Consider the following 22,549-nt stretch of genomic DNA (forward strand, 5'->3'; position numbering starts at 1 on the left):
TTACAGACATGGCTGTAGATTTAACCACAATTATCTTGTTTTTATAATCCTGTAATTAACTTGACTCTGTAATGAACTCTAATATTCAAAAGACATTTTACAAGAACTACACTACAAAAACATTCCAGTCCAATGCAATCAATAATATTTAAACTTAAGTTGACGAAACACTAAAGTGAAAAAGTTAATATGACTGTTGTACTTGATATGAAGTTGAGTAATGTTGTATTTCAATGAACAAAATCATATTAATAAGTTCTTACTTTAGAGCCTGATCGAGCTATTACTCCTAGACTATCAATCATTTCTTCCCTTGTCATTCCAACTCCTGTGTCCTGTGTAGATACAATATATACACATATATAACAGTAAATATTTTAAAACTTTTTACCATATCTACAATATGTATTTTTAAAAGAGAAAGAAAAGGTAAAGAGACAACGTACATGAAGAAAAATAACTGTAATGTGATTTTATTTTTGTGTTTAATGCAATGTTAAACTTACCATTAATAAAATTCAGAGAAGTGAAAAAAAAAATGAAGAAATACTTAAATGAATCATATACAATTCTAACCAGTTTAATAAAAATATACCTTGTATGAACATCCTTTAAAGTAAACCATGCAGTTAAACAATAACAATTATTTGTAAGACAAATGCAATGAACTCAGTCTTTTAATTTTAACTAAAAACAAACCTGTATAGTGAAAGTGCGAGTTAACTTATCAGTTCCAATGTGCATTTCCAGAGGAGAATCTTTTGAAGTTATATTATCCGCAGTAAGCTGCAGATATCTCAACTTCTCTAGAGCGTCACTTGCATTGGATATCAGTTCACGAATAAAAACCTATGGGAAAAAATACTACATTTAAAACTGTTATATTTACTTTAGATTTCTTACAGCAAACAATACCTCCGGAAACAAGACAGATACAGTGGTTTCATGGGGTCTTTCTGCAGCCATTATAAAGCTTCTTCACATACAGATAGTCAGAAAGTAACTCTGAGAACAGAATATAAACATGTTATAATAAAATATGTATATTCCATTAAAATAAGCTAATTTATAATTTACTGTATTTTCCACTGTATAAGATAATACTCCTTGAAACAATGCCCAACCTGTCTGACACACAGGTTTAGGGATAAGTTCCAGTAAGAATTCTCCGGTTAAGAGCACATTCAACCAAAACCACATTGTTGAATTTTATTTCTACTTTCCTTTTGAGTAAGTGTTTTCACCTTGTGCCACCTACTATGTTACTATAATGTCTTTGTAATCATATACTTTGTGTCAATTCTTCATAACTATAAATTATTCATCAAGCATGTTCGTTACAATTAACCAGGACATTTCTTATTTCAAATGTACTGATCTCATCTGTTACATTAAACTATTGTATCAAAATAAGTTAGTTTCTGTAATGTACACTTGTTTTATAAACATATTTTTATAGTAGATCATTATACCTTAAGGTTTTGTTGTTTTTTTGTAATAGAAAAGAGCTCAACTGCGATGAAAACTTTGTAAAGTTGTTTATTACATGTTTGTGACTTACGTTATGCCCCACTGAGTTGTCTGTAGCATTTGAAGAGCATAAAAAAAACATACTTGTGAATGTATCAATTACTCCAGAATGCAGGTTACCACAGTTCAGGTTTTGAACCAAAACAATCACAGTTCTGAATCACCGTTCTCTTTGCTTAGCATAACATTCAAATAATTCCTTTCTGTTGTATGTTGTGTTTGAGACCTCCAACAACACAGTCAAAGTGACAAAACATTTCAGTTTCATATACTAAAGTCAAGGCTGATGTTCATTTCTTGGAAGTTCCTGTCAAATGGCACACATGTTTTTTCACACTTTGTCATGCACATATCACACAAAAATTATAGTAGGCTGTTCATAACACTTGGAGTGTGTCCAGTCGTTGCTGCAACCTAGCTACAATACGTACACTATACAATTCGCACTGAATCAGGTTACAAACTCTCTGAGCACAGTCTTGATCCCATGAACAACTACCTAAACATTTTTACTTGTATATAGTTTTAGTACTGTAACTTTAATATGGCAGGTGCACCTTCACAAAATTTGGTAGGCTATTAATAAACATTACAAATCATTTGTATACAAAAATATATATAAAAATTTTTTCTAATGACGTATTTTTAATGAAGATTTGTCCATAAATATATTGAGTCTTTTTTTGACCAGTTTGAACATAAAGTGACTTTTACATTAAAATTAAAAATACTTTTCTTATTTCGAACTCTCAAATTTCATTTATGTAATCTCTGAAACATCATAAGTACATTTGAAATGTTTGATTTCAGTAAAACTTTAAATTTTATCTGTTATTTTCTCGAATATAACTATTAGGTTGGTCGATTTGACTGACTTTGTATCCACACAAAATAAATATAAATTAGCCTTTTTTTCCCTAGAATGACTTAAAATTGTAACTTCAAACTACATTCATTCATCCTAAGTAACTTTAAACTTGTAACAGTGTACATCTAATTATAATTACATTTTATTACCCTCTGAACTGTGTCTAACTACTATTCACACTGTTATGAGTTGTAAATCAGTTAGGGAATGTGAAGCTCTTGTAAGGTATCAAAACACATAAACTACACTGACCTGTCAGCCTGCATACTAAACTACACTGACCTGCCAGCCTGCATACTAAACTACACTGACCTGCCAGCCTGCATACTAAACTACACTGACCTGCCAGCCTGCATACTAAACTACACTGACCTGCCAGCCTGGATAGCTGTGAAACATTTATATTGTTATTATTATTTATTTTACTTAATCTAATTTTCACTAACCTAAAACGATTCCTATTGTTACATTTTTGTTGTCAATTCTCTAGGACACTTAGCCCTATTTGTTTTATACTAATAATAGTAGTGCACTGAATCATTTTCATTTAATTAAATAACACACCAATGACCATAAAATAATAACATGTTAAAAACAGACAACGTCCCATAATGATCACATATTTTTTTTTGGCTTTGTAACTATGTGACAAGAGCCATTACAAATTCATTAAAGCTAGTCATCATGTTTCCTGTATGAATAAAGCTTATACTACAAGAGAAAATGACAATTTATTGTTCATAAAACAATGTAATATAATACATCATTTGATAGATGAAAACCTTGGCTTTCTAAAAATAAGAGAGAACTATTGACAAATTCTTAAAGAGAAGATGTGACAGGTAAGTATGGCAAGAAAGAGTCGGATTTTCAATTTGATGGCTCTATAACCAAACATAACTAAAAGCTATACAAGTTATGCTTTGTCTGAGCAATGAAAACATCATAGTATGTAATTTATGTTAAATTTCATACTTCTTGGAGGGGTAAAAAATAAATTGTAAAAGAGGCGCTTAGAGAAAAAAATGTCATTTCTCAAACTAGGATAAATTCAGGTTTTTGTCAATACTGCCTTAAGAAATTAAAAACCTAAAACTTATATACTATTCAAATATGGATTATTAACTAGAAGTTTATGCTACAATAATTGATGTAACATGAAGAAAAAGTAGTCTAGTCAATGTTTGAATGTAACTCACTGAAAAACTCATGATGTATACAGTAAAGGATGCCTGAGGTGAGATGGGGTAATTACTGCTCTCTCTATGATGTATACAGTAAAGGATGCCTGAGGTGAAATGGGGTAATTACTGCTCTCTCTATGATGTATACAGTAAAGGATACCTGAGGTGAGATGAAGTAATTACTGCTCTCTCTATGATGCATACAGTAAAAGATGCCTGAGGTGAGATGGGGTAATTACTGCTCTCTCTATGATGTATACAGTAAAGGATGCCTGAGGTGAAATGGGGTAATTACTGCTCTCTCTATGATGTATACAGTAAAGGATGCCTGAGGTGAGATGGGGTAATTACTGCTCTCTCTATGATGCATACAGTAAAGGATGCCTGAGGTGAAATGGGGTAATTACTGCTCTCTCTATGATGTATACAGTAAAGGATGCCTGAGGTGAGATGGGGTAATTACTGCTCTCTATGATGTATACAGTAAAGGATGCCTAAGGTGAAATGGGGTAATTACTGCTCTCTCTATGATGTATACAGTAAAGGATGCCTGAGGTGAAATGGGGTAATTACTGCTCTCTCTATGATGTATACAGTAAAGGATGCCTGAGGTGAAATGGGGTAATTACTGCTCTCTCTATGATGTATACAGTAAAGGATACCTGAGGTGAGATGAAGTAATTACTGCTCTCTCTATGATGCATACAGTAAAAGATGCCTGAGGTGAGATGGGGTAATTACTGCTCTCTCTATGATGTATACAGTAAAGGATGCCTGAGGTGAAATGGGGTAATTACTGCTCTCTCTATGATGTATACAGTAAAGGATGCCTGAGGTGAGATGGGGTAATTACTGCTCTCTCTATGATGCATACAGTAAAGGATGCCTGAGGTGAAATGGGGTAATTACTGCTCTCTATGATGTATACAGTAAAGGATGCCTGAGGTGAGATGGGGTAATTACTGCTCTCTCTATGATGTATACAGTAAAGGATGCCTGAGGTGAGATGGGGTAATTACTGCTCTCTCTATGATGTATACAGTAAAGGATGCCTAAGGTGAAATGGGGTAATTACTGCTCTCTCTATGATGTATACAGTAAAGGATGCCTGAGGTGAGATGGGGTAATTACTGCTCTCTCTATGATGCATACAGTAAAGGATGCCTGAGGTGAGATGGGGTAATTACTGCTCTCTCTATGATGTATACAGTAAAGGATGCCTAAGGTGAAATGGGGTAATTACTGCTCTCTCTATGATGTATACAGTAAAGGATGCCTGAGGTGAAATGGGGTAATTACTGCTCTCTCTATGATGTATACAGTAAAGGATACCTGAGGTGAGATGAAGTAATTACTGCTCTCTCTATGATGCATACAGTAAAAGATGCCTGAGGTGAGATGGGGTAATTACTGCTCTCTCTATGATGTATACAGTAAAGGATGCCTGAGGTGAAATGGGGTAATTACTGCTCTCTCTATGATGTATACAGTAAAGGATGCCTGAGGTGAGATGGGGTAATTACTGCTCTCTCTATGATGCATACAGTAAAGGATGCCTGAGGTGAAATGGGGTAATTACTGCTCTCTCTATGATGTATACAGTAAAGGATGCCTGAGGTGAGATGGGGTAATTACTGCTCTCTCTATGATGTATACAGTAAAGGATGCCTAAGGTGAAATGGGGTAATTACTGCTCTCTATGATGTATACAGTAAAGGATGCCTGAGGTGAGATGGGGTAATTACTGCTCTCTCTATGATGCATACAGTAAAGGATGCCTGAGGTGAGATGGGGTAATACTGCTCTCTCTATGATGTATACAGTAAAGGATGCCTGAGGTGAAATGGGGTAATTACTGCTCTCTCTATGATGTATACAGTAAGGATGCCTGAGGTGAGATGGGGTAATTACTGCTCTCTCTATGATGCATACAGTAAAGGATGCCTGAGGTGAGATGGGGTAGTACTGCTCTCTCTATGATGTATACAGTAAAGGATGCCTGAGGTGAGATGGGGTAATTACTGCTCTCTCTATGATGTATACAGTAAAGGATGCCTGAGGTGAAATGGGGTAATTACTGCTCTCTCTATGATGTATACAGTAAAGGATGCCTGAGGTGAGATGGGGTAATTACTGCTCTCTCTATGATGCATACAGTAAAGGATGCCTGAGGTGAGATGGGGTAATTACTGCTCTCTCTATGATGCATACAGTAAAGGATGCCTGAGGTGAGATGGGGTAATTACTGCTCTCTCTATGATGTATACAGTAAAGGATGCCTGAGGTGAGATGGGGTAATTACTGCTCTCTCTATGATGTATACAGTAAAGGATGCCTGAGGTGAAATGGGGTAATTACTGCTCTCTCTATGATGTATACAGTAAAGGATGCCTGAGGTGAGATGGGGTAATTACTGCTCTCTCTATGATGCATACAGTAAAGGATGCCTGAGGTGAGATGGGGTAATTACTGCTCTCTCTATGATGTATACAGTAAAGGATGCCTGAGGTGAGATGGGGTAATTACTGCTCTCTCTATGATGCATACAGTAAAGGATGCCTGAGGTGAAATGGGGTATTACTGCTCTCTCTATGATGTATACAGTAAAGGATGCCTGAGGTGAGATGGGGTAATTACTGCTCTCTCTATGATGCATACAGTAAAGGATGCCTGAGGTGAGATGGGGTAATTACTGCTCTCTCTATGATGTATACAGTAAAGGATGCCTGAGGTGAGATGGGGTAATTACTGCTCTCTCTATGATGCATACAGTAAAGGATGCCTGAGGTGAGATGGGGTAATTACTGCTCTCTCTATGATGCATACAGTAAAGGATGCCTGAGGTGAGATGGGGTAATTACTGCTCTCTCTATGATGTATACAGTAAAGGATGCCTGAGGTGAGATGGGGTAATTACTGCTCTCTCTATGATGTATACAGTAAAGGATGCCTGAGGTGAAATGGGGTAATTACTGCTCTCTCTATGATGTATACAGTAAAGGATGCCTGAGGTGAGATGGGGTAATTACTGCTCTCTCTATGATGCATACAGTAAAGGATGCCTGAGGTGAGATGGGGTAATTACTGCTGAAAGGTCTCTACACATTTTTTTCTTCAAAACCCCAAGTAGACTAAGTTGTGAAGAGACTGATGAAGTCTCTCAAAAAAGAAAAATGGAACTAGATTAATCTGAAATGTGATTTGTGGCAGTCTTGTTTAGTCACAATATCTTCAGTCACTTCTTTCATTAGGCAATCAAATGGTGCATTATTTTGTGACAGATGGTATTACTTACAGTTTTAATTTATATACCAAGAACTATTTTGTTCATGAAATAGCATGTGTGGTACAATTACACATTAGGGTTTGAGGCTGAATAAAAGTGTTATTAGAATAAAAAAATCATCACTTTTTTCATCAGTGGACATCTTTACAAAGAGTTATTACATTTAGTGCTGGATTTAGTTACCATGCTAAGCAGTATTAATTAAATGTTAATTACATTCACTGTTATGATCCCCAGTTCAGAGATAACTTCTAAATTTCTTTAAAAAAGTAACATTTTAGACTTAGTTGACAACAGAGATTCTTCTGTACACTGAACCTCAAAGAAATGCACTTTATTTGTTCAAAACAAATTGATGGTCATCTTTCACACTACCAAGTATAATATTCCATAATACAATTTTCTTACCTGCACATGAAAAAAAAAAAAAATCATTAGTACTGGAAAACCAAAATAGGAAACATTAAACATACTATAGTTTAATGTACAATTACTAACATATACATCAAAACCAATACACTAAAAAACAGAGGGAAATACATAAAATCAATCAAATAAATTATATGCTATTCTTAATTTTGATGGAACTACACCTGATGGCTAACAATTTAGAAATGTCAAGTTATTTAAGTCAATAGACTTCAAGATAGTAAGCTCTCTCTCAAGGAGTCATCATGAGATGAACTAAAGGTTCATTACTTCTTATCCCAGGTAGATTAATCAAGTAGTAGACACAAAATGAAGGTTTCCATAACATAGCCATTATGCTTATAAATATTATAATAATAATAATACTTGCTTCTTTCTCAGAGTAGAGAGACTTGGCAACAATATCTAGCAACATTCTTGTTTCAGCTTGAAACTCTAATTTCTCAGTGGGTCCTATTAAAAACAAAATAACATCCAATTAAAAATTGTAGCTTTTAAATAAAAGGTAATAACATTTCAGAAATAACCTGTTTTACATCATAAACAGTTTTTTTTAAAAACATCAAAGTTCAAAGTTCAGCCAATAATTTTGGTTAAAATACAACATCAGTATACAGAAACCTAAGTTTAATTTAAATACACAATTCCTCTCAAGCATCACATACAGTAGAATTTGTTACCCTACTTGAAGACAATATAGTAAGTTTGAGTTTCTAACTTGTCATGAGAATGCAGTTTCACTAATTACTGATAACGAAACATAAATAAGTGTGATAGTATCCTGATCTGAAAGAAATGTATGATATAGTAAATTATAATCCTAGTTGAATCAGCTTCAAGCATTGTTCTTGCAACCACATGATAACGGCATACTTTACTAAGCAATTATTAAACCATGGACTAGTTAGTATAACAATACAATAATATATTGTTGGATTGAATTGTTAATTCACTGATTCAGTAATAGTTAGTGTAACTATTCAGTCCTTAACTAAAAGAGATCTTGTAGATGAACATCCAGAACTGTAGAATTCATATCATAAACAGTAACATATAAAATTCATATCATAAACAGTATTTTGTTAAATATTATTAGTGACTAGTGTTTGGTATGTAACTTCAGACTTCTAGTAACTAGTGTTTGGTACGTACCTTTAGACTTCTAGTAACTAGTATTTGGTACGTACCTTTAGACTTCTAGTAACTAATGTTTGGTACGTACCTTCAGACTTCTAGTAACTAATGTTTGGTACGTACCTTCAGACTTCTAGTAACTAATGTTTGGTACGTACCTTCAGACTTCTAGTAACTAATGTTTGGTACGTACCTTCAGACTTCTAGTAACTAATGATTGGTACATACCTTCAGACTTCTAGTAACTAATGATTGGTACATACCTTTATACTTCTAGTTACTAGTATTTGGTACATACCTTCAGGCTTCTAGTAACTAGTATTTGGTACGTACCTTCAGACTTCTCTGTATCTTTTATGATTGTATGATAATCTGTTTCTTTAGCTGCTTCTTGTGATGAAAGGTTGAATGAACTCGTCACTATATATCTTGACCAACTTGACAATGATGGAAAGTTGATATGGCCTTAAGAAGAGAAGTAGCTAGTGTTAGACAAGTGTTACTGTAACCACTGAAACTAAACAAAAATATTTAATTATATGTTTAGTCACAAACTGAATGTTACATCGTTGGACAGATACATCTTAGTTAAACTTCATCAGCTGAATTTCTTTTTCTATCATCTATTAGATCATAAGTTATACAAGTCTTTACCTTTTTCTATCATCTATTAGTTCGTGAGTTATACAAGTCATTAACTTTTTCTGTCATATATTAGTTCGTGAGTTATACAAGTCATCAACTTTTTCTATCATCTATTTGATTGTGAGTTATACAAGTCATTAACTTCTTCTAATATCTATTAGTTCATGAGTTATACTGGCCATTATCTATTTCCTAGTAGTGTTTTTTTAATTAATTTAGTTTTTCAACTCCAAGAAATAACGTCTATACTTGAAGCAGTCCAATTCAGAACATTTATGTGATACATAATTACAGACACCACTTGTTTTAATATTTTGTTGCTACCAGAACAATTCTGAGAATGGAAGGGTTGCAAGAGGGCTACTAAAATGGTTCTTGGGATGGAATGGTCAGAGGAGGGCTATGACAATGGTTCTGGAGGTAGAATGGTTAGAGGAGGGCTACTAGGATGGTTCTGGGGATGAATTGTATATATGTAAAAACAGCTGGTATGGGTAGAGAAAGCACTACACCCATACCAGCTGTTTTTACACATACATTTTTCTCTACAAGTGGGTTTTCTTGTCATTACAGATCATGGGGATGAAATGGTCAGAGGAGGGCTACTAGAATGGTTCTGGGGATGGAGTGGTTATATGAGAGCTACTAGGATGGTTCTGAAGATGGGATGATTGGAAGAAGATTACAAAGATGGTTCTGGGGATGGAGTAGTTAGACAAGGGCTACTGGGGTGGTTCTGAAGATGGAATGGTCAGAGAAGGGCTACTAGGATGGTTCTGGGAATGGAGTGGTTATATGAGGGCTACTAGGATGGTTCTGAGGATGGGATGATTGGAGGAAGGTTACAAAGATGGTTCTGGGGATGGAGTGGTTAGACAAAGGCTACTAGTCAGAGGAGGGCTACTAGAATGGTTCTGGGGATGGAGTGGTCAGAGAAGAGCTACCATGATGACTTGTGCATAAGAGGGTTATATTGATGATAGTTAAGATACTTAGTATTTCAAATTGTTATATTGATGATAGTTAAGATACTTAGTATTTCAAATTGTTATATTGATGACAGTTACGATACTTAGTATTTCAAATTGTTATATTGATGACAGTTACGATACTTAGTATTTCAAATTGTTATATTGATGACAAGTTCACGATACTTAGTATTTCAAATTGTTATATTGATGACAGTTACGATACTTAGTATTTCAAATTGTTATATTGATGACAGTTAAGATACTTAGTATTGCAAATTGTTATACTGATGATAGTTAAGATACTTAGTATTGTAAATTGTTATATTGATGATAGTTAAGATATTTAGTATTTCAAATTGTTATATTGATGATAGTTACGATACTTAGTATTTCAAATTGTTATATTGATGACAGTTACGATACTTAGTATTGCAAATTGTTATATTGATGACAGTTAAGATACTTAGTATTGCAAATTGTTATATTGATGACAGTTAAGATACTTAGTATTGCAAATTGTTATGTTGATGACAGTTAAGATACTTATTATTTCAAATTGTTATATTGATGACAGTTAAGATACTTAGTATTGCAAATTGTTATATTGATGACAGTTAAGATACTTAGTATTTCAAATTGTTATATTGATGACAGTTAAGATACTTAGTATTTCAAATTGTTATATTGATGACAGTTAAGATACTTAGTATTTCAAATTGTTATATTGATGATAGTTAAGATACTTAGTATTGCAAATTGTTATATTAATGATAGTTAAGATACTTAGTATTTTAAATTCTTATATTGATGATAGTTAAGATACTTAGTATTTCAAATTGTTATATTGATGATAGTTAAGATACTTAGTATTTCAAATTGTTATATTGATGACAGTTACGATACTTAGTATTTCAAATTGTTATATTGATGACAGTTACGATACTTAGTATTTCAAATTGTTATATTGATGACAGTTACGATACTTAGTATTTCAAATTGTTATATTGATGACAGTTAAGATACTTAGTATTGCAAATTGTTATACTGATGATAGTTAAGATACTTAGTATTGTAAATTGTTATATTGATGATAGTTAAGATACTTAGTATTTCAAATTGTTATATTGATGATAGTTACGATACTTAGTATTTCAAATTGTTATATTGATGACAGTTACGATACTTAGTATTGCAAATTGTTATATTGATGACAGTTAAGATACTTAGTATTGCAAATTGTTATATTGATGACAGTTAAGATACTTAGTATTGCAAATTGTTATGTTGATGACAGTTAAGATACTTATTATTTCAAATTGTTATATTGATGACAATTAAGATACTTAGTATTGCAAATTGTTATATTGATGACAGTTAAGATACTTAGTATTTCAAATTGTTATATTGATGACAGTTAAGATACTTAGTATTTCAAATTGTTATATTGATGACAGTTAAGATACTTAGTATTTCAAATTGTTATATTGATGATAGTTAAGATACTTAGTATTGCAAATTGTTATATTAATGATAGTTAAGATACTTAGTATTTTAAATTCTTATATTGATGATAGTTAAGATACTTAGTATTTCAAATTGTTATATTGATGATAGTTAAGATACTTAGTATTTCAAATTGTTATATTGATGATAGTTAAGATACTTAGTATTGCAAATTGTTATATTGATGACAGTTAAGATACTTAGTATTTCAAATTGTTATATTGATGATAGTTAAGATACTTAGTATTTCAAATTGTTATATTGATGATAGTTAAGATACTTAGTATTTCAAATTGTTATATTGATGATAGTTAAGATACTTAGTATTTGAAATTCTAATATTGATGATAGTTAAGATACTTAGTATTTCAAATTGTTATATTGATGACAGTTAAGATACTTAGTATTTCAAATTGTTATATTGATGATAGTTAAGATACTTAGTATTTCAAATTGTTATATTGATGACAGTTACGATACTTAGTATTTCAAATTGTTATACTGATGATAGTTAAGCTACTTAGTATTTCAAATTGTTATATTGATGATAGTTAAGATACTTAGTATTTCAAATTGTTATATTGATGATAGTTAAGATACTTAGTATTGCAAATTGTTATATTGATGATAGTTAAGATACTTAGTATTGCAAATTGTTATATTGATGATAGTTAAGATACTTAGTATTTCAAATTGTTATATTGATGATAGTTAAGATACTTAGTATTGCAAATTGTTATATTGATGATAGTTAAGATACTTATTATTTTAAATTCTTATATTGATGATAGTTAGGATACTTAGTATTTCAAATTGTTATATTGATGACAGTTAAGATACTTAGTATTTCAAATTGTTATATTGATGATAGTTAAGATACTTAGTATTGCAAATTGTTATATTGATGATAGTTAAGATACTTAGTATTTCAAATTGTTATATTGATGATAGTTAAGATACTTAGTATTTCAAATTGTTATATTGATGATAGTTAAGATACTTAGTATTTCAAATTGTTATATTGATGATAGTTAAGATACTTAGTATTTCAAATTGTTATATTGATGATAGTTAAGATACTTAGTATTTCAAATTGTTATACTGATAATAGTTAAGCTACTTAGTATTTCAAATTGTTATGCTGATGATAGTTAAGCTACTTAGTATTTCAAATTGTTATATTGATGATAGTTAAGATACTTAGTATTTCAAATTGTTATATTGATGATAGTTAAGATACTTAGTATTTCAAATTGTTATATTGATGATAGTTAAGATACTTAGTATTTCAAATTGTTATATTGATGACAGTTACGATACTTAGTATTGCAAATTGTTATATTGATGACAGTTAAGATACTTAGTATTTCAAATTGTTATATTGATGACAGTTAAGATACTTAGTATTTCAAATTGTTATATTGATGATAGTTAAGATACTTAGTATTTCAAATTGTTATATTGATGATAGTTAAGATACTTAGTATTGCAAATTGTTATATTGATGATAGTTAAGATACTTAGTATTTTAAATTCTTATATTGATGATAGTTAAGATACTTAGTATTTCAAATTGTTATATTATGACAGTTAAGATACTTAGTATTGCAAATTGTTATATTGATGACAGTTAAGATACTTAGTATTTCAAATTGTTATATTGATGATAGTTACGATACTTAGTATTTCAAATTGTTATGTTGATGACAGTTACAATACTTAGTATTTCAAATTGTTATACTGATGATAGTTAAGCTACTTAGTATTTCAAATTGTTATATTGATGACAGTTAAGATACTTAGTATTTCAAATTGTTATATTGATGATAGTTAAAATACTTAGTATTTCAAATTGTTATATTGATGATAGTTAAGATACTTAGTATTTCAAATTGTTATATTGATGACAGTTAAGATACTTAGTATTTCAAATTGTTATATTGATGATAGTTAAAATACTTAGTATTTCAAATTGTTATATTGATGATAGTTAAGATACTTAGTATTGCAAATTGTTATATTGATGATAGTTAAGATACTTAGTATTTCAAATTGTTATATTGATGATAGTTAAGATACTTAGTATTTCAAATTGTTATATTGATGACAGTTAAGATACTTAGTATTTCAAATTGTTATATTGATGATAGTTAAGATACTTAGTATTTCAAATTGTTATATTGATGACAGTTAAGATACTTAGTATTTCAAATTGTTATATTGATGATAGTTAAGATACTTAGTATTTCAAATTGTTATATTGATGATGGTTAAGATACTTAGTATTTCAAATTGTTATATTGATGATAGTTAAGATATTTAGTATTTCAAATTGTTATATTGATGGTAGTTAAGCTACTTAGTATTTCAAATTGTTATATTGATGATAGTTAAGATACTTAGTATTTCAAATTGTTATATTGATGATAGTTAAGATACTTAGTATTTCAAATTGTTATATTGATGATAGTTAAGATACTTGGTATTTCAAATTGTTATATTGATGATAGTTAAGATACTTAGTATTTCAAATTGTTATATTGATGATAGTTAAGATACTTAGTATTTCAAATTGTTATATTGATGATAGTTAAGATACTTAGTATTTCAAATTGTTATATTGATGACAGTTACGATACTTAGTATTTCAAATTGTTATATTGATGACAGTTACGATACTTAGTATTTCAAATTGTTATATTGATGACAGTTACGATACTTAGTATTTCAAATTGTTATATTGATGACAGTTACGATACTTAGTATTTCAAATTGTTATATTGATGACAGTTGAGATACTTAGTATTGCAAATTGTTATATTGATGATAGTTAAGATACTTAGTATTGTAAATTGTTATATTGATGATAGTTAAGATACTTAGTATTTCAAATTGTTATATTGATGATAGTTACGATACTTAGTATTTCAAATTGTTATATTGATGACAGTTACGATACTTAGTATTGCAAATTGTTATATTGATGACAGTTAAGATACTTAGTATTGCAAATTGTTATATTGATGACAGTTACGATACTTAGTATTGCAAATTGTTATATTGATGACAGTTAAGATACTTAGTATTGCAAATTGTTATATTGATGACAGTTAAGATACTTAGTATTGCAAATTGTTATATTGATGACAGTTAAGATACTTAGTATTGCAAATTGTTATATTGATGACAGTTAAGATACTTAGTATTGCAAATTGTTATATTGATGATAGTTAAGATACTTAGTATTGCAAATTGTTATATTGATGATAGTTAAGATACTTAGTATTGCAAATTGTTATATTGATGATAGTTAAGATACTTAGTATTTCAAATTGTTATATTGATGATAGTTAAGATACTTAGTATTTCAAATTGTTATATTGATGATAGTTAAGATACTTAGTATTTCAAATTGTTATATTCATGATAGTTAAAATACTTAGTATTTCAAATTCTTATATTGATGATAGTTAAGATACTTAGTATTGCAAATTGTTATATTGATGATAGTTAAGATACTTAGTATTTCAAATTGTTATATTGATGATAGTTAAGATACTTAGTATTTCAAATTGTTATATTGATGATAGTTAAGATACTTAGTATTTCAAATTGTTATATTGATGATAGTTAAGATACTTAGTATTTCATATTGTTATATTGATGACAGTTAAGATACTTAGTATTTCAAATTGTTATATTGATGATAGTTAAAATACTTAGTATTTCAAATTGTTATATTGATGATAGTTAAGATACTTAGTATTTCAAATTGTTATATTGATGATAGTTAAGATACTTAGTATTTCAAATTGTTATATTGATGATAGTTAAGATACTTAGTATTTCAAATTGTTATATTGATGACAGTTAAGATACTTAGTATTGCAAATTGTTATATTGATGATAGTTAAGATACTTATTATTTTAAATTCTTATATTGATGATAGTTAAGATACTTAGTATTGCAAATTGTTATATTGATGATAGTTAAGATACTTAGTATTTCAAATTGTTATATTGATGATACTTAAGATACTTAGTATTTTAAATTCTTATATTGATGATAGTTAAGATACTTAGTATTTCAAATTGTTATATTGATGACAGTTAAGATACTTAGTATTTCAAATTGTTATATTGATGATAGTTAAGATACTTAGTATTTCAAATTGTTATATTGATGACAGTTAAGATACTTAGTATTTCAAATTGTTATATTGATGACAGTTAAGATACTTAGTATTTCAAATTGTTATACTGATAATAGTTAAGCTACTTAGTATTTCAAATTGTTATATTGATGATAGTTAAGATACTTAGTATTTCAAATTGTTATACTGATGATAGTTAAGATACTTAGTATTTCAAATTGTTATATTGATGATAGTTAAGATACTTAGTATTTCAAATTGTTATATTGATGATAGTTAAGATACTTAGTATTTCAAATTGTTATATTGATGACAGTTACGATACTTAGTATTTCAAATTGTTATATTGATGACAGTTACGATACTTAGTATTTCAAATTGTTATATTGATGACAGTTACGATACTTAGTATTTCAAATTGTTATATTGATGATAGTTAAGATACTTAGTATTTCAAATTGTTATATTGATGATAGTTAAGATACTTAGTATTTCAAATTGTTATACTGATAATAGTTAAGCTACTTAGTATTTCAAATTGTTATACTGATGATAGTTAAGCTACTTAGTATTTCAAATTGTTATACTGATGATAGTTAAGATACTTAGTATTTCAAATTGTTATATTGATGATAGTTAAGATACTTAGTATTTCAAATTGTTATATTGATGATACTTAAGATACTTAGTATTTTAAATTCTTATATTGATGATAGTTAAGATACTTAGTATTTCAAATTGTTATATTGATGACAGTTAAGATACTTAGTATTTCAAATTGTTATATTGATGATAGTTAAGATACTTAGTATTTCAAATTGTTATATTGATGACAGTTAAGATACTTAGTATTTCAAATTGTTATATTGATGACAGTTAAGATACTTAGTATTTCAAATTGTTATACTGATAATAGTTAAGCTACTTAGTATTTCAAATTGTTATACTGATGATAGTTAAGCTACTTAGTATTTCAAATTGTTATATTGATGATAGTTAAGATACTTAGTATTTCAAATTGTTATATTGATGATAGTTAAGATACTTAGTATTTCAAATTGTTATATTGATGATAGTTAAGATACTTAGTATTTCAAATTGTTATATTGATGACAGTTAAGATACTTACTATTTTAAATTGTTATATTGATGATAGTTAAGATACTTAGTATTTCAAATTGTTATATTGATGATAGTTAAGATACTTAGTATTTCAAATTGTTATATTGATGACAGTTAAGATACTTAGTATTTCAAATTGTTATATTGATGACAGTTAAGATACTTAGTATTTCAAATTGTTATACTGATGATACTTAAGATACTTAGTATTTTAAATTCTTATATTGATGATAGTTAAGATACTTAGTATTTCAAATTGTTATATTGATGACAGTTAAGATACTTAGTATTTCAAATTGTTATATTGATGATAGTTAAGATACTTAGTATTGCAAATTGTTATATTGATGACAGTTACTATACTTAGTATTTCAAATTGTTATACTGATAATAGTTAAGCTACTTAGTATTTCAAATTGTTATACTGATGATAGTTAAGCTACTTAGTATTTCAAATTGTTATATTGATGATAGTTAAGATACTTAGTATTTCAAATTGTTATATTGATGATAGTTAAGATACTTAGTATTTCAAATTGTTATATTGATGATAGTTAAGATACTTAGTATTTCAAATTGTTATATTGATGATAGTTAAGATACTTAGTATTTCAAATTGTTATATTGATGATAGTTAAGATACTTAGTATTTCAAATTGTTATATTGATGATAGTTAAGATACTTAGTATTTCAAATTGTTGTATTGATGATGGTTAAGATACTTAGTATTTCAAATTGTTATATTGATGACAGTTAAGATACTTACTATTTTAAATTGTTATATTGATGATAGTTAAGATACTTAGTATTTTAGTATTTCAAATTGTTATATTGATGATAGTTAAGATACTTAGTATTTCAAATTGTTATATTGATGATAGTTAAGATACTTAGTATTTCAAATTGTTATATTGATGATAGTTAAGATACTTAGTATTTCAAATTGTTATATTGATGATAGTTAAGATACTTAGTATTTCAAATTGTTATATTGATGATAGTTAAGATACTTAGTATTTCAAATTGTTATATTGATGATAGTTAAGATACTTAGTATTTCAAATTGTTATATTGATGATAGTTAAGATACTTAGTATTGCAAATTGTTATATTGATGACAGTTAAGATACTTAGTATTTGAAATTGTTATATTGATGACAGTTAAGATACTTAGTATTTCAAATTGTTATATTGATGATAGTTAAGATACTTAGTATTTCAAATTGTTATATTGATGACAGTTACGATACTTAGTATTGCAAATTGTTATATTGATGACAGTTAAGATACTTAGTATTTCAAATTGTTATATTGATGACAGTTAAGATACTTAGTATTTCAAATTGTTATATTGATGATAGTTAAGATACTTAGTATTTCAAATTGTTATATTGATGATAGTTAAGATACTTAGTATTGCAAATTGTTATATTGATGATAGTTAAGATACTTAGTATTTCAAATTGTTATATTATGACAGTTAAGATACTTAGTATTGCAAATTGTTATATTGATGATAGTTAAGATACTTAGTATTTCAAATTGTTATATTGATGATAGTTACGATACTTAGTATTTCAAATTGTTATGTTGATGACAGTTACAATACTTAGTATTTCAAATTGTTATACTGATGATAGTTAAGCTACTTAGTATTTCAAATTGTTATATTGATGGTAGTTAAGATACTTAGTATTTCAAATTGTTATACTGATGATAGTTAAGATACTTAGTATTTCAAATTGTTATATTGATGATAGTTAAGATACTTGGTATTTCAAATTGTTATATTGATGATAGTTAAGATACTTAGTATTCTCAAATTGTTATATTGATGATAGTTAAGATACTTAGTATTTCAAATTGTTATATTGATGATAGTTAAGATACTTAGTATTTCAAATTGTTATATTGATGATAGTTAAGATACTTAGTATTTCAAATTGTTATATTGATGATAGTTAAGATACTTAGTATTTCAAATTGTTATATTGATGATAGTTAAGATACTTAGTATTTCAAATTGTTATATTGATGATAGTTAAGATACTTAGTATTTCAAATTGTTATATTGATGACAGTTACGATACTTAGTATTTCAAATTGTTATATTGATGACAGTTCTAAGATACTTAGTATTTCAAATTGTTATATTGATGACAGTTACGATACTTAGTATTTCAAATTGTTATATTGATGACAGTTACGATACTTAGTATTTCAAATTGTTATATTGATGACAGTTGAGATACTTAGTATTTCAAATTGTTATATTGATGACAGTTGAGATACTTAGTATTTCAAATTGTTATGTTGATGATAGTTAAGATACTTAGTATTGCAAATTGTTATATTGATGACAGTTACTATACTTAGTATTTCAAATTGTTATATTGATGATAGTTAAGATACTTAGTATTTCAAATTGTTATATTGATGATAGTTAAGATACTTAGTATTTCAAATTGTTATACTGATGATAGTTAAGATACTTAGTATTTCAAATTGTTATATTGATGATAGTTAAGATACTTGGTATTTCAAATTGTTATATTGATGATAGTTAAGATACTTAGTATTTCAAATTGTTATATTGATGATAGTTAAGATACTTAGTATTTCAAATTGTTATATTGATGATAGTTAAGATACTTAGTATTTCAAATTGTTATATTGATGACAGTTACGATACTTAGTATTTCAAATTGTTATATTGATGACAGTTACGATACTTAGTATTTCAAATTGTTATATTGATGACAGTTACGATACTTAGTATTTCAAATTGTTATATTGATGACAAAGTCACTGATACTTAGTATTTCAAATTGTTATATTGATGACAGTTGAGATACTTAGTATTGCAAATTGTTATATTGATGATAGTTAAGATACTTAGTATTGTAAATTGTTATATTGATGATAGTTAAGATACTTAGTATTTCAAATTGTTATATTGATGATAGTTACGATACTTAGTATTTCAAATTGTTATATTGATGACAGTTCACGATACTTAGTATTGCAAATTGTTATATTGATGACAGTTAAGATACTTAGTATTGCAAATTGTTATATTGATGACAGTTACGATACTTAGTATTGCAAATTGTTATATTGATGACAGTTAAGATACTTAGTATTGCAAATTGTTATATTGATGACAGTTAAGATACTTAGTATTGCAAATTGTTATATTGATGACAGTTAAGATACTTAGTATTGCAAATTGTTATATTGATGACAGTTAAGATACTTAGTATTGCAAATTGTTATATTGATGATAGTTAAGATACTTAGTATTGCAAATTGTTATATTGATGATAGTTAAGATACTTAGTATTTCAAATTGTTATATTGATGATAGTTAAGATACTTAGTATTTCAAATTGTTATATTGATGATAGTTAAGATACTTAGTATTTCAAATTGTTATATTCATGATAGTTAAAATACTTAGTATTTCAAATTCTTATATTGATGATAGTTAAGATACTTAGTATTGCAAATTGTTATATTGATGATAGTTAAGATACTTAGTATTTCAAATTGTTATATTGATGATAGTTAAGATACTTAGTATTTCAAATTGTTATATTGATGATAGTTAAGATACTTAGTATTTCAAATTGTTATATTGATGATAGTTAAGATACTTAGTATTTCATATTGTTATATTGATGACAGTTAAGATACTTAGTATTTCAAATTGTTATATTGATGATAGTTAAGATACTTAGTATTTCAAATTGTTATATTGATGATAGTTAAAATACTTAGTATTTCAAATTGTTATGTTGATGATAGTTAAGATACTTAGTATTTCAAATTGTTATATTGATGATAGTTAAGATACTTAGTATTTCAAATTGTTATATTGATGATAGTTAAGATACTTAGTATTTCAAATTGTTATATTGATGACAGTTAAGATACTTAGTATTTCAAATTGTTATATTGATGATAGTTAAGATACTTAGTATTTCAAATTGTTATACTGATGACAGTTAAGATACTTAGTATTTCAAATTGTTATATTGATGATAGTTAAGATACTTAGTATTGCAAATTGTTATATTGATGATAGTTAAGATACTTAGTATTTCAAATTGTTATATTGATGATAGTTAAGATACTTAGTATTTCAAATTGTTATATTGATGATAGTTAAAATATTTAGTATTTCAAATTCTTATATTGATGATAGTTAAGATACTTAGTATTTCAAATTGTTATATTGATGACAGTTAAGATACTTAGTATTGCAAATTGTTATTTTGATGATAGTTAAGATACTTAGTATTTCAAATTGTTATATTGATGATAGTTAAGATACTTAGTATTGCAAATTGTTATATTGATGATAGTTAAGATACTTAGTATTTCAAATTGTTATATTGATGATAGTTAAAATACTTAGTATTTCAAATTGTTATATTGATGATAGTTAAGATACTTAGTATTTCAAATTGTTATATTGATGATAGTTAATATACTTAGTATTTCAAATTGTTATATTGATGATAGTTAAGATACTTAGTATTTCAAATTGTTATATTGATGACAGTTAAGATACTTAGTATTTCAAATTGTTATATTGATGATAGTTAAGATACTTGGTATTTCAAATTGTTATATTGATGATAGTTAATATACTTAGTATTTCAAATTCTATTTTGGTAAAAAATTAACATAACAAATGAAATAAAAAGTTATTTCGTACAATGGAGAATTAATTAATTAATTAACTCAAAAACGCTTATGTTATAAAAATGTAAATTTCATATTCTATGAAACTTTAAACAGAAAAAATAATTATGGGTTTTCTTTCTCTGCAAACATAACTTATAACACTGATTTCTTACCTAAACCTCTAATTATCATACTTATCAAATCAGTAAATAAAGGTATCTGAGAACGGCTGGTATGAGTATTAATTAACACTTTTACTGATAAGGAGAAAAGAACGTTTCAACCTTCCAAGGTCATCTTCAGGTTAACCTGAAACGTTGTTCTCTCCTTAACAGTAAAAGTGTTAATATCCATACCAGCCATTCTGAGATATATTTTTATTTCAAGTGGGTTTCTCGTCATCAAGAATCTGTGTATAATTTTGGAAAACTAATATAAAATACAGTCTCTCCTAGTAAGCCAGTGAATGGCTGTACTTTATTCTAGTTCACTGGATTTGTTAACTGTTCTTGTAGCACTACAGACTACAGCAATTAGTATAATTATTTTCACTACTTACCGGTAGCAGTAAAAAGTACCTAATAGTATTTATTATGTCTTCACGACTAACTTCATTTTTAAAATTTTATATCAAAATTAAACCTACCAAATTGTATCTTACGTCCTCCTTTTCTGAGAATTGATGTTATAATTGATCTCGACGTCGAATGTTGAATTAAACATTTTGTAGCGCGAATCACACCAACCTTCATGAAGGCAGCCATTTTCCTAGTTATCCAAACATACGCTAGAGGAAATATCAAATGGCTCATAAGATATGACAAATTTCACAAGAATAGACGTTCCAAACTATAATATGAAACCTGTATTAGGCTCATGGTTAAAACATTTCAAATTCTGTTGTACAATCTGAACACAGGTATTATATTCTGAGGCATTTTTATTTCGCCAGTTTAGATTGTACAATTTAAATATAGAAATAGATCTGGTAGTAAGTCTAATAACAAGATGATTCAGCTGAGAAAATAAT

The 22,549-nt window shown here is 28.0% G+C and overlaps 1 protein-coding gene across 1 annotated transcript; it reads right to left on the minus strand.

The window, feature by feature from the left end:
- Nucleotides 1–207: 207 nt before the first annotated feature.
- LOC143228204 (heat shock protein 75 kDa, mitochondrial-like) lies at nucleotides 208–22,323 on the minus strand. Its single transcript, XM_076459510.1, has 5 exons — nucleotides 22,166–22,323; nucleotides 8,765–8,896; nucleotides 7,668–7,750; nucleotides 700–849; nucleotides 208–335 (listed from the first exon to the last, which is right to left on the minus strand). Exons 1-5 carry the CDS (start codon nucleotides 22,281–22,283, stop codon nucleotides 249–251), a joined length of 570 nt encoding a protein of 189 aa, XP_076315625.1. The 5' UTR covers nucleotides 22,284–22,323; the 3' UTR covers nucleotides 208–248.
- Nucleotides 22,324–22,549: the final 226 nt, after the last annotated feature.

The sequence above is a fragment of the Tachypleus tridentatus genome, chromosome 10, assembly GCF_004210375.1.
Source record: "Tachypleus tridentatus isolate NWPU-2018 chromosome 10, ASM421037v1, whole genome shotgun sequence".
Lineage (NCBI taxonomy): Eukaryota > Metazoa > Arthropoda > Merostomata > Xiphosura > Limulidae > Tachypleus > Tachypleus tridentatus.

Bases quoted from the DNA above. Each gene is read 5' to 3' on its own strand.
- LOC143228204 (XM_076459510.1), bottom strand. From the start codon at position 22,283: ATGGCTGCCTTCATGAAGGTTGGTGTGATTCGCGCTACAAAATGTTTA. The intron at 7,751-8,764 runs GTACGTACCAAA...TGTTTTTAATAG, and splicing joins AGATACAGAGAAGTCTGAAG to GACCCACTGAGAAATTAGAG. The intron at 850-7,667 runs GCAAGTATTATT...TTTTTCCCATAG, and splicing joins CTCTCTACTCTGAGAAAGAA to GTTTTTATTCGTGAACTGAT.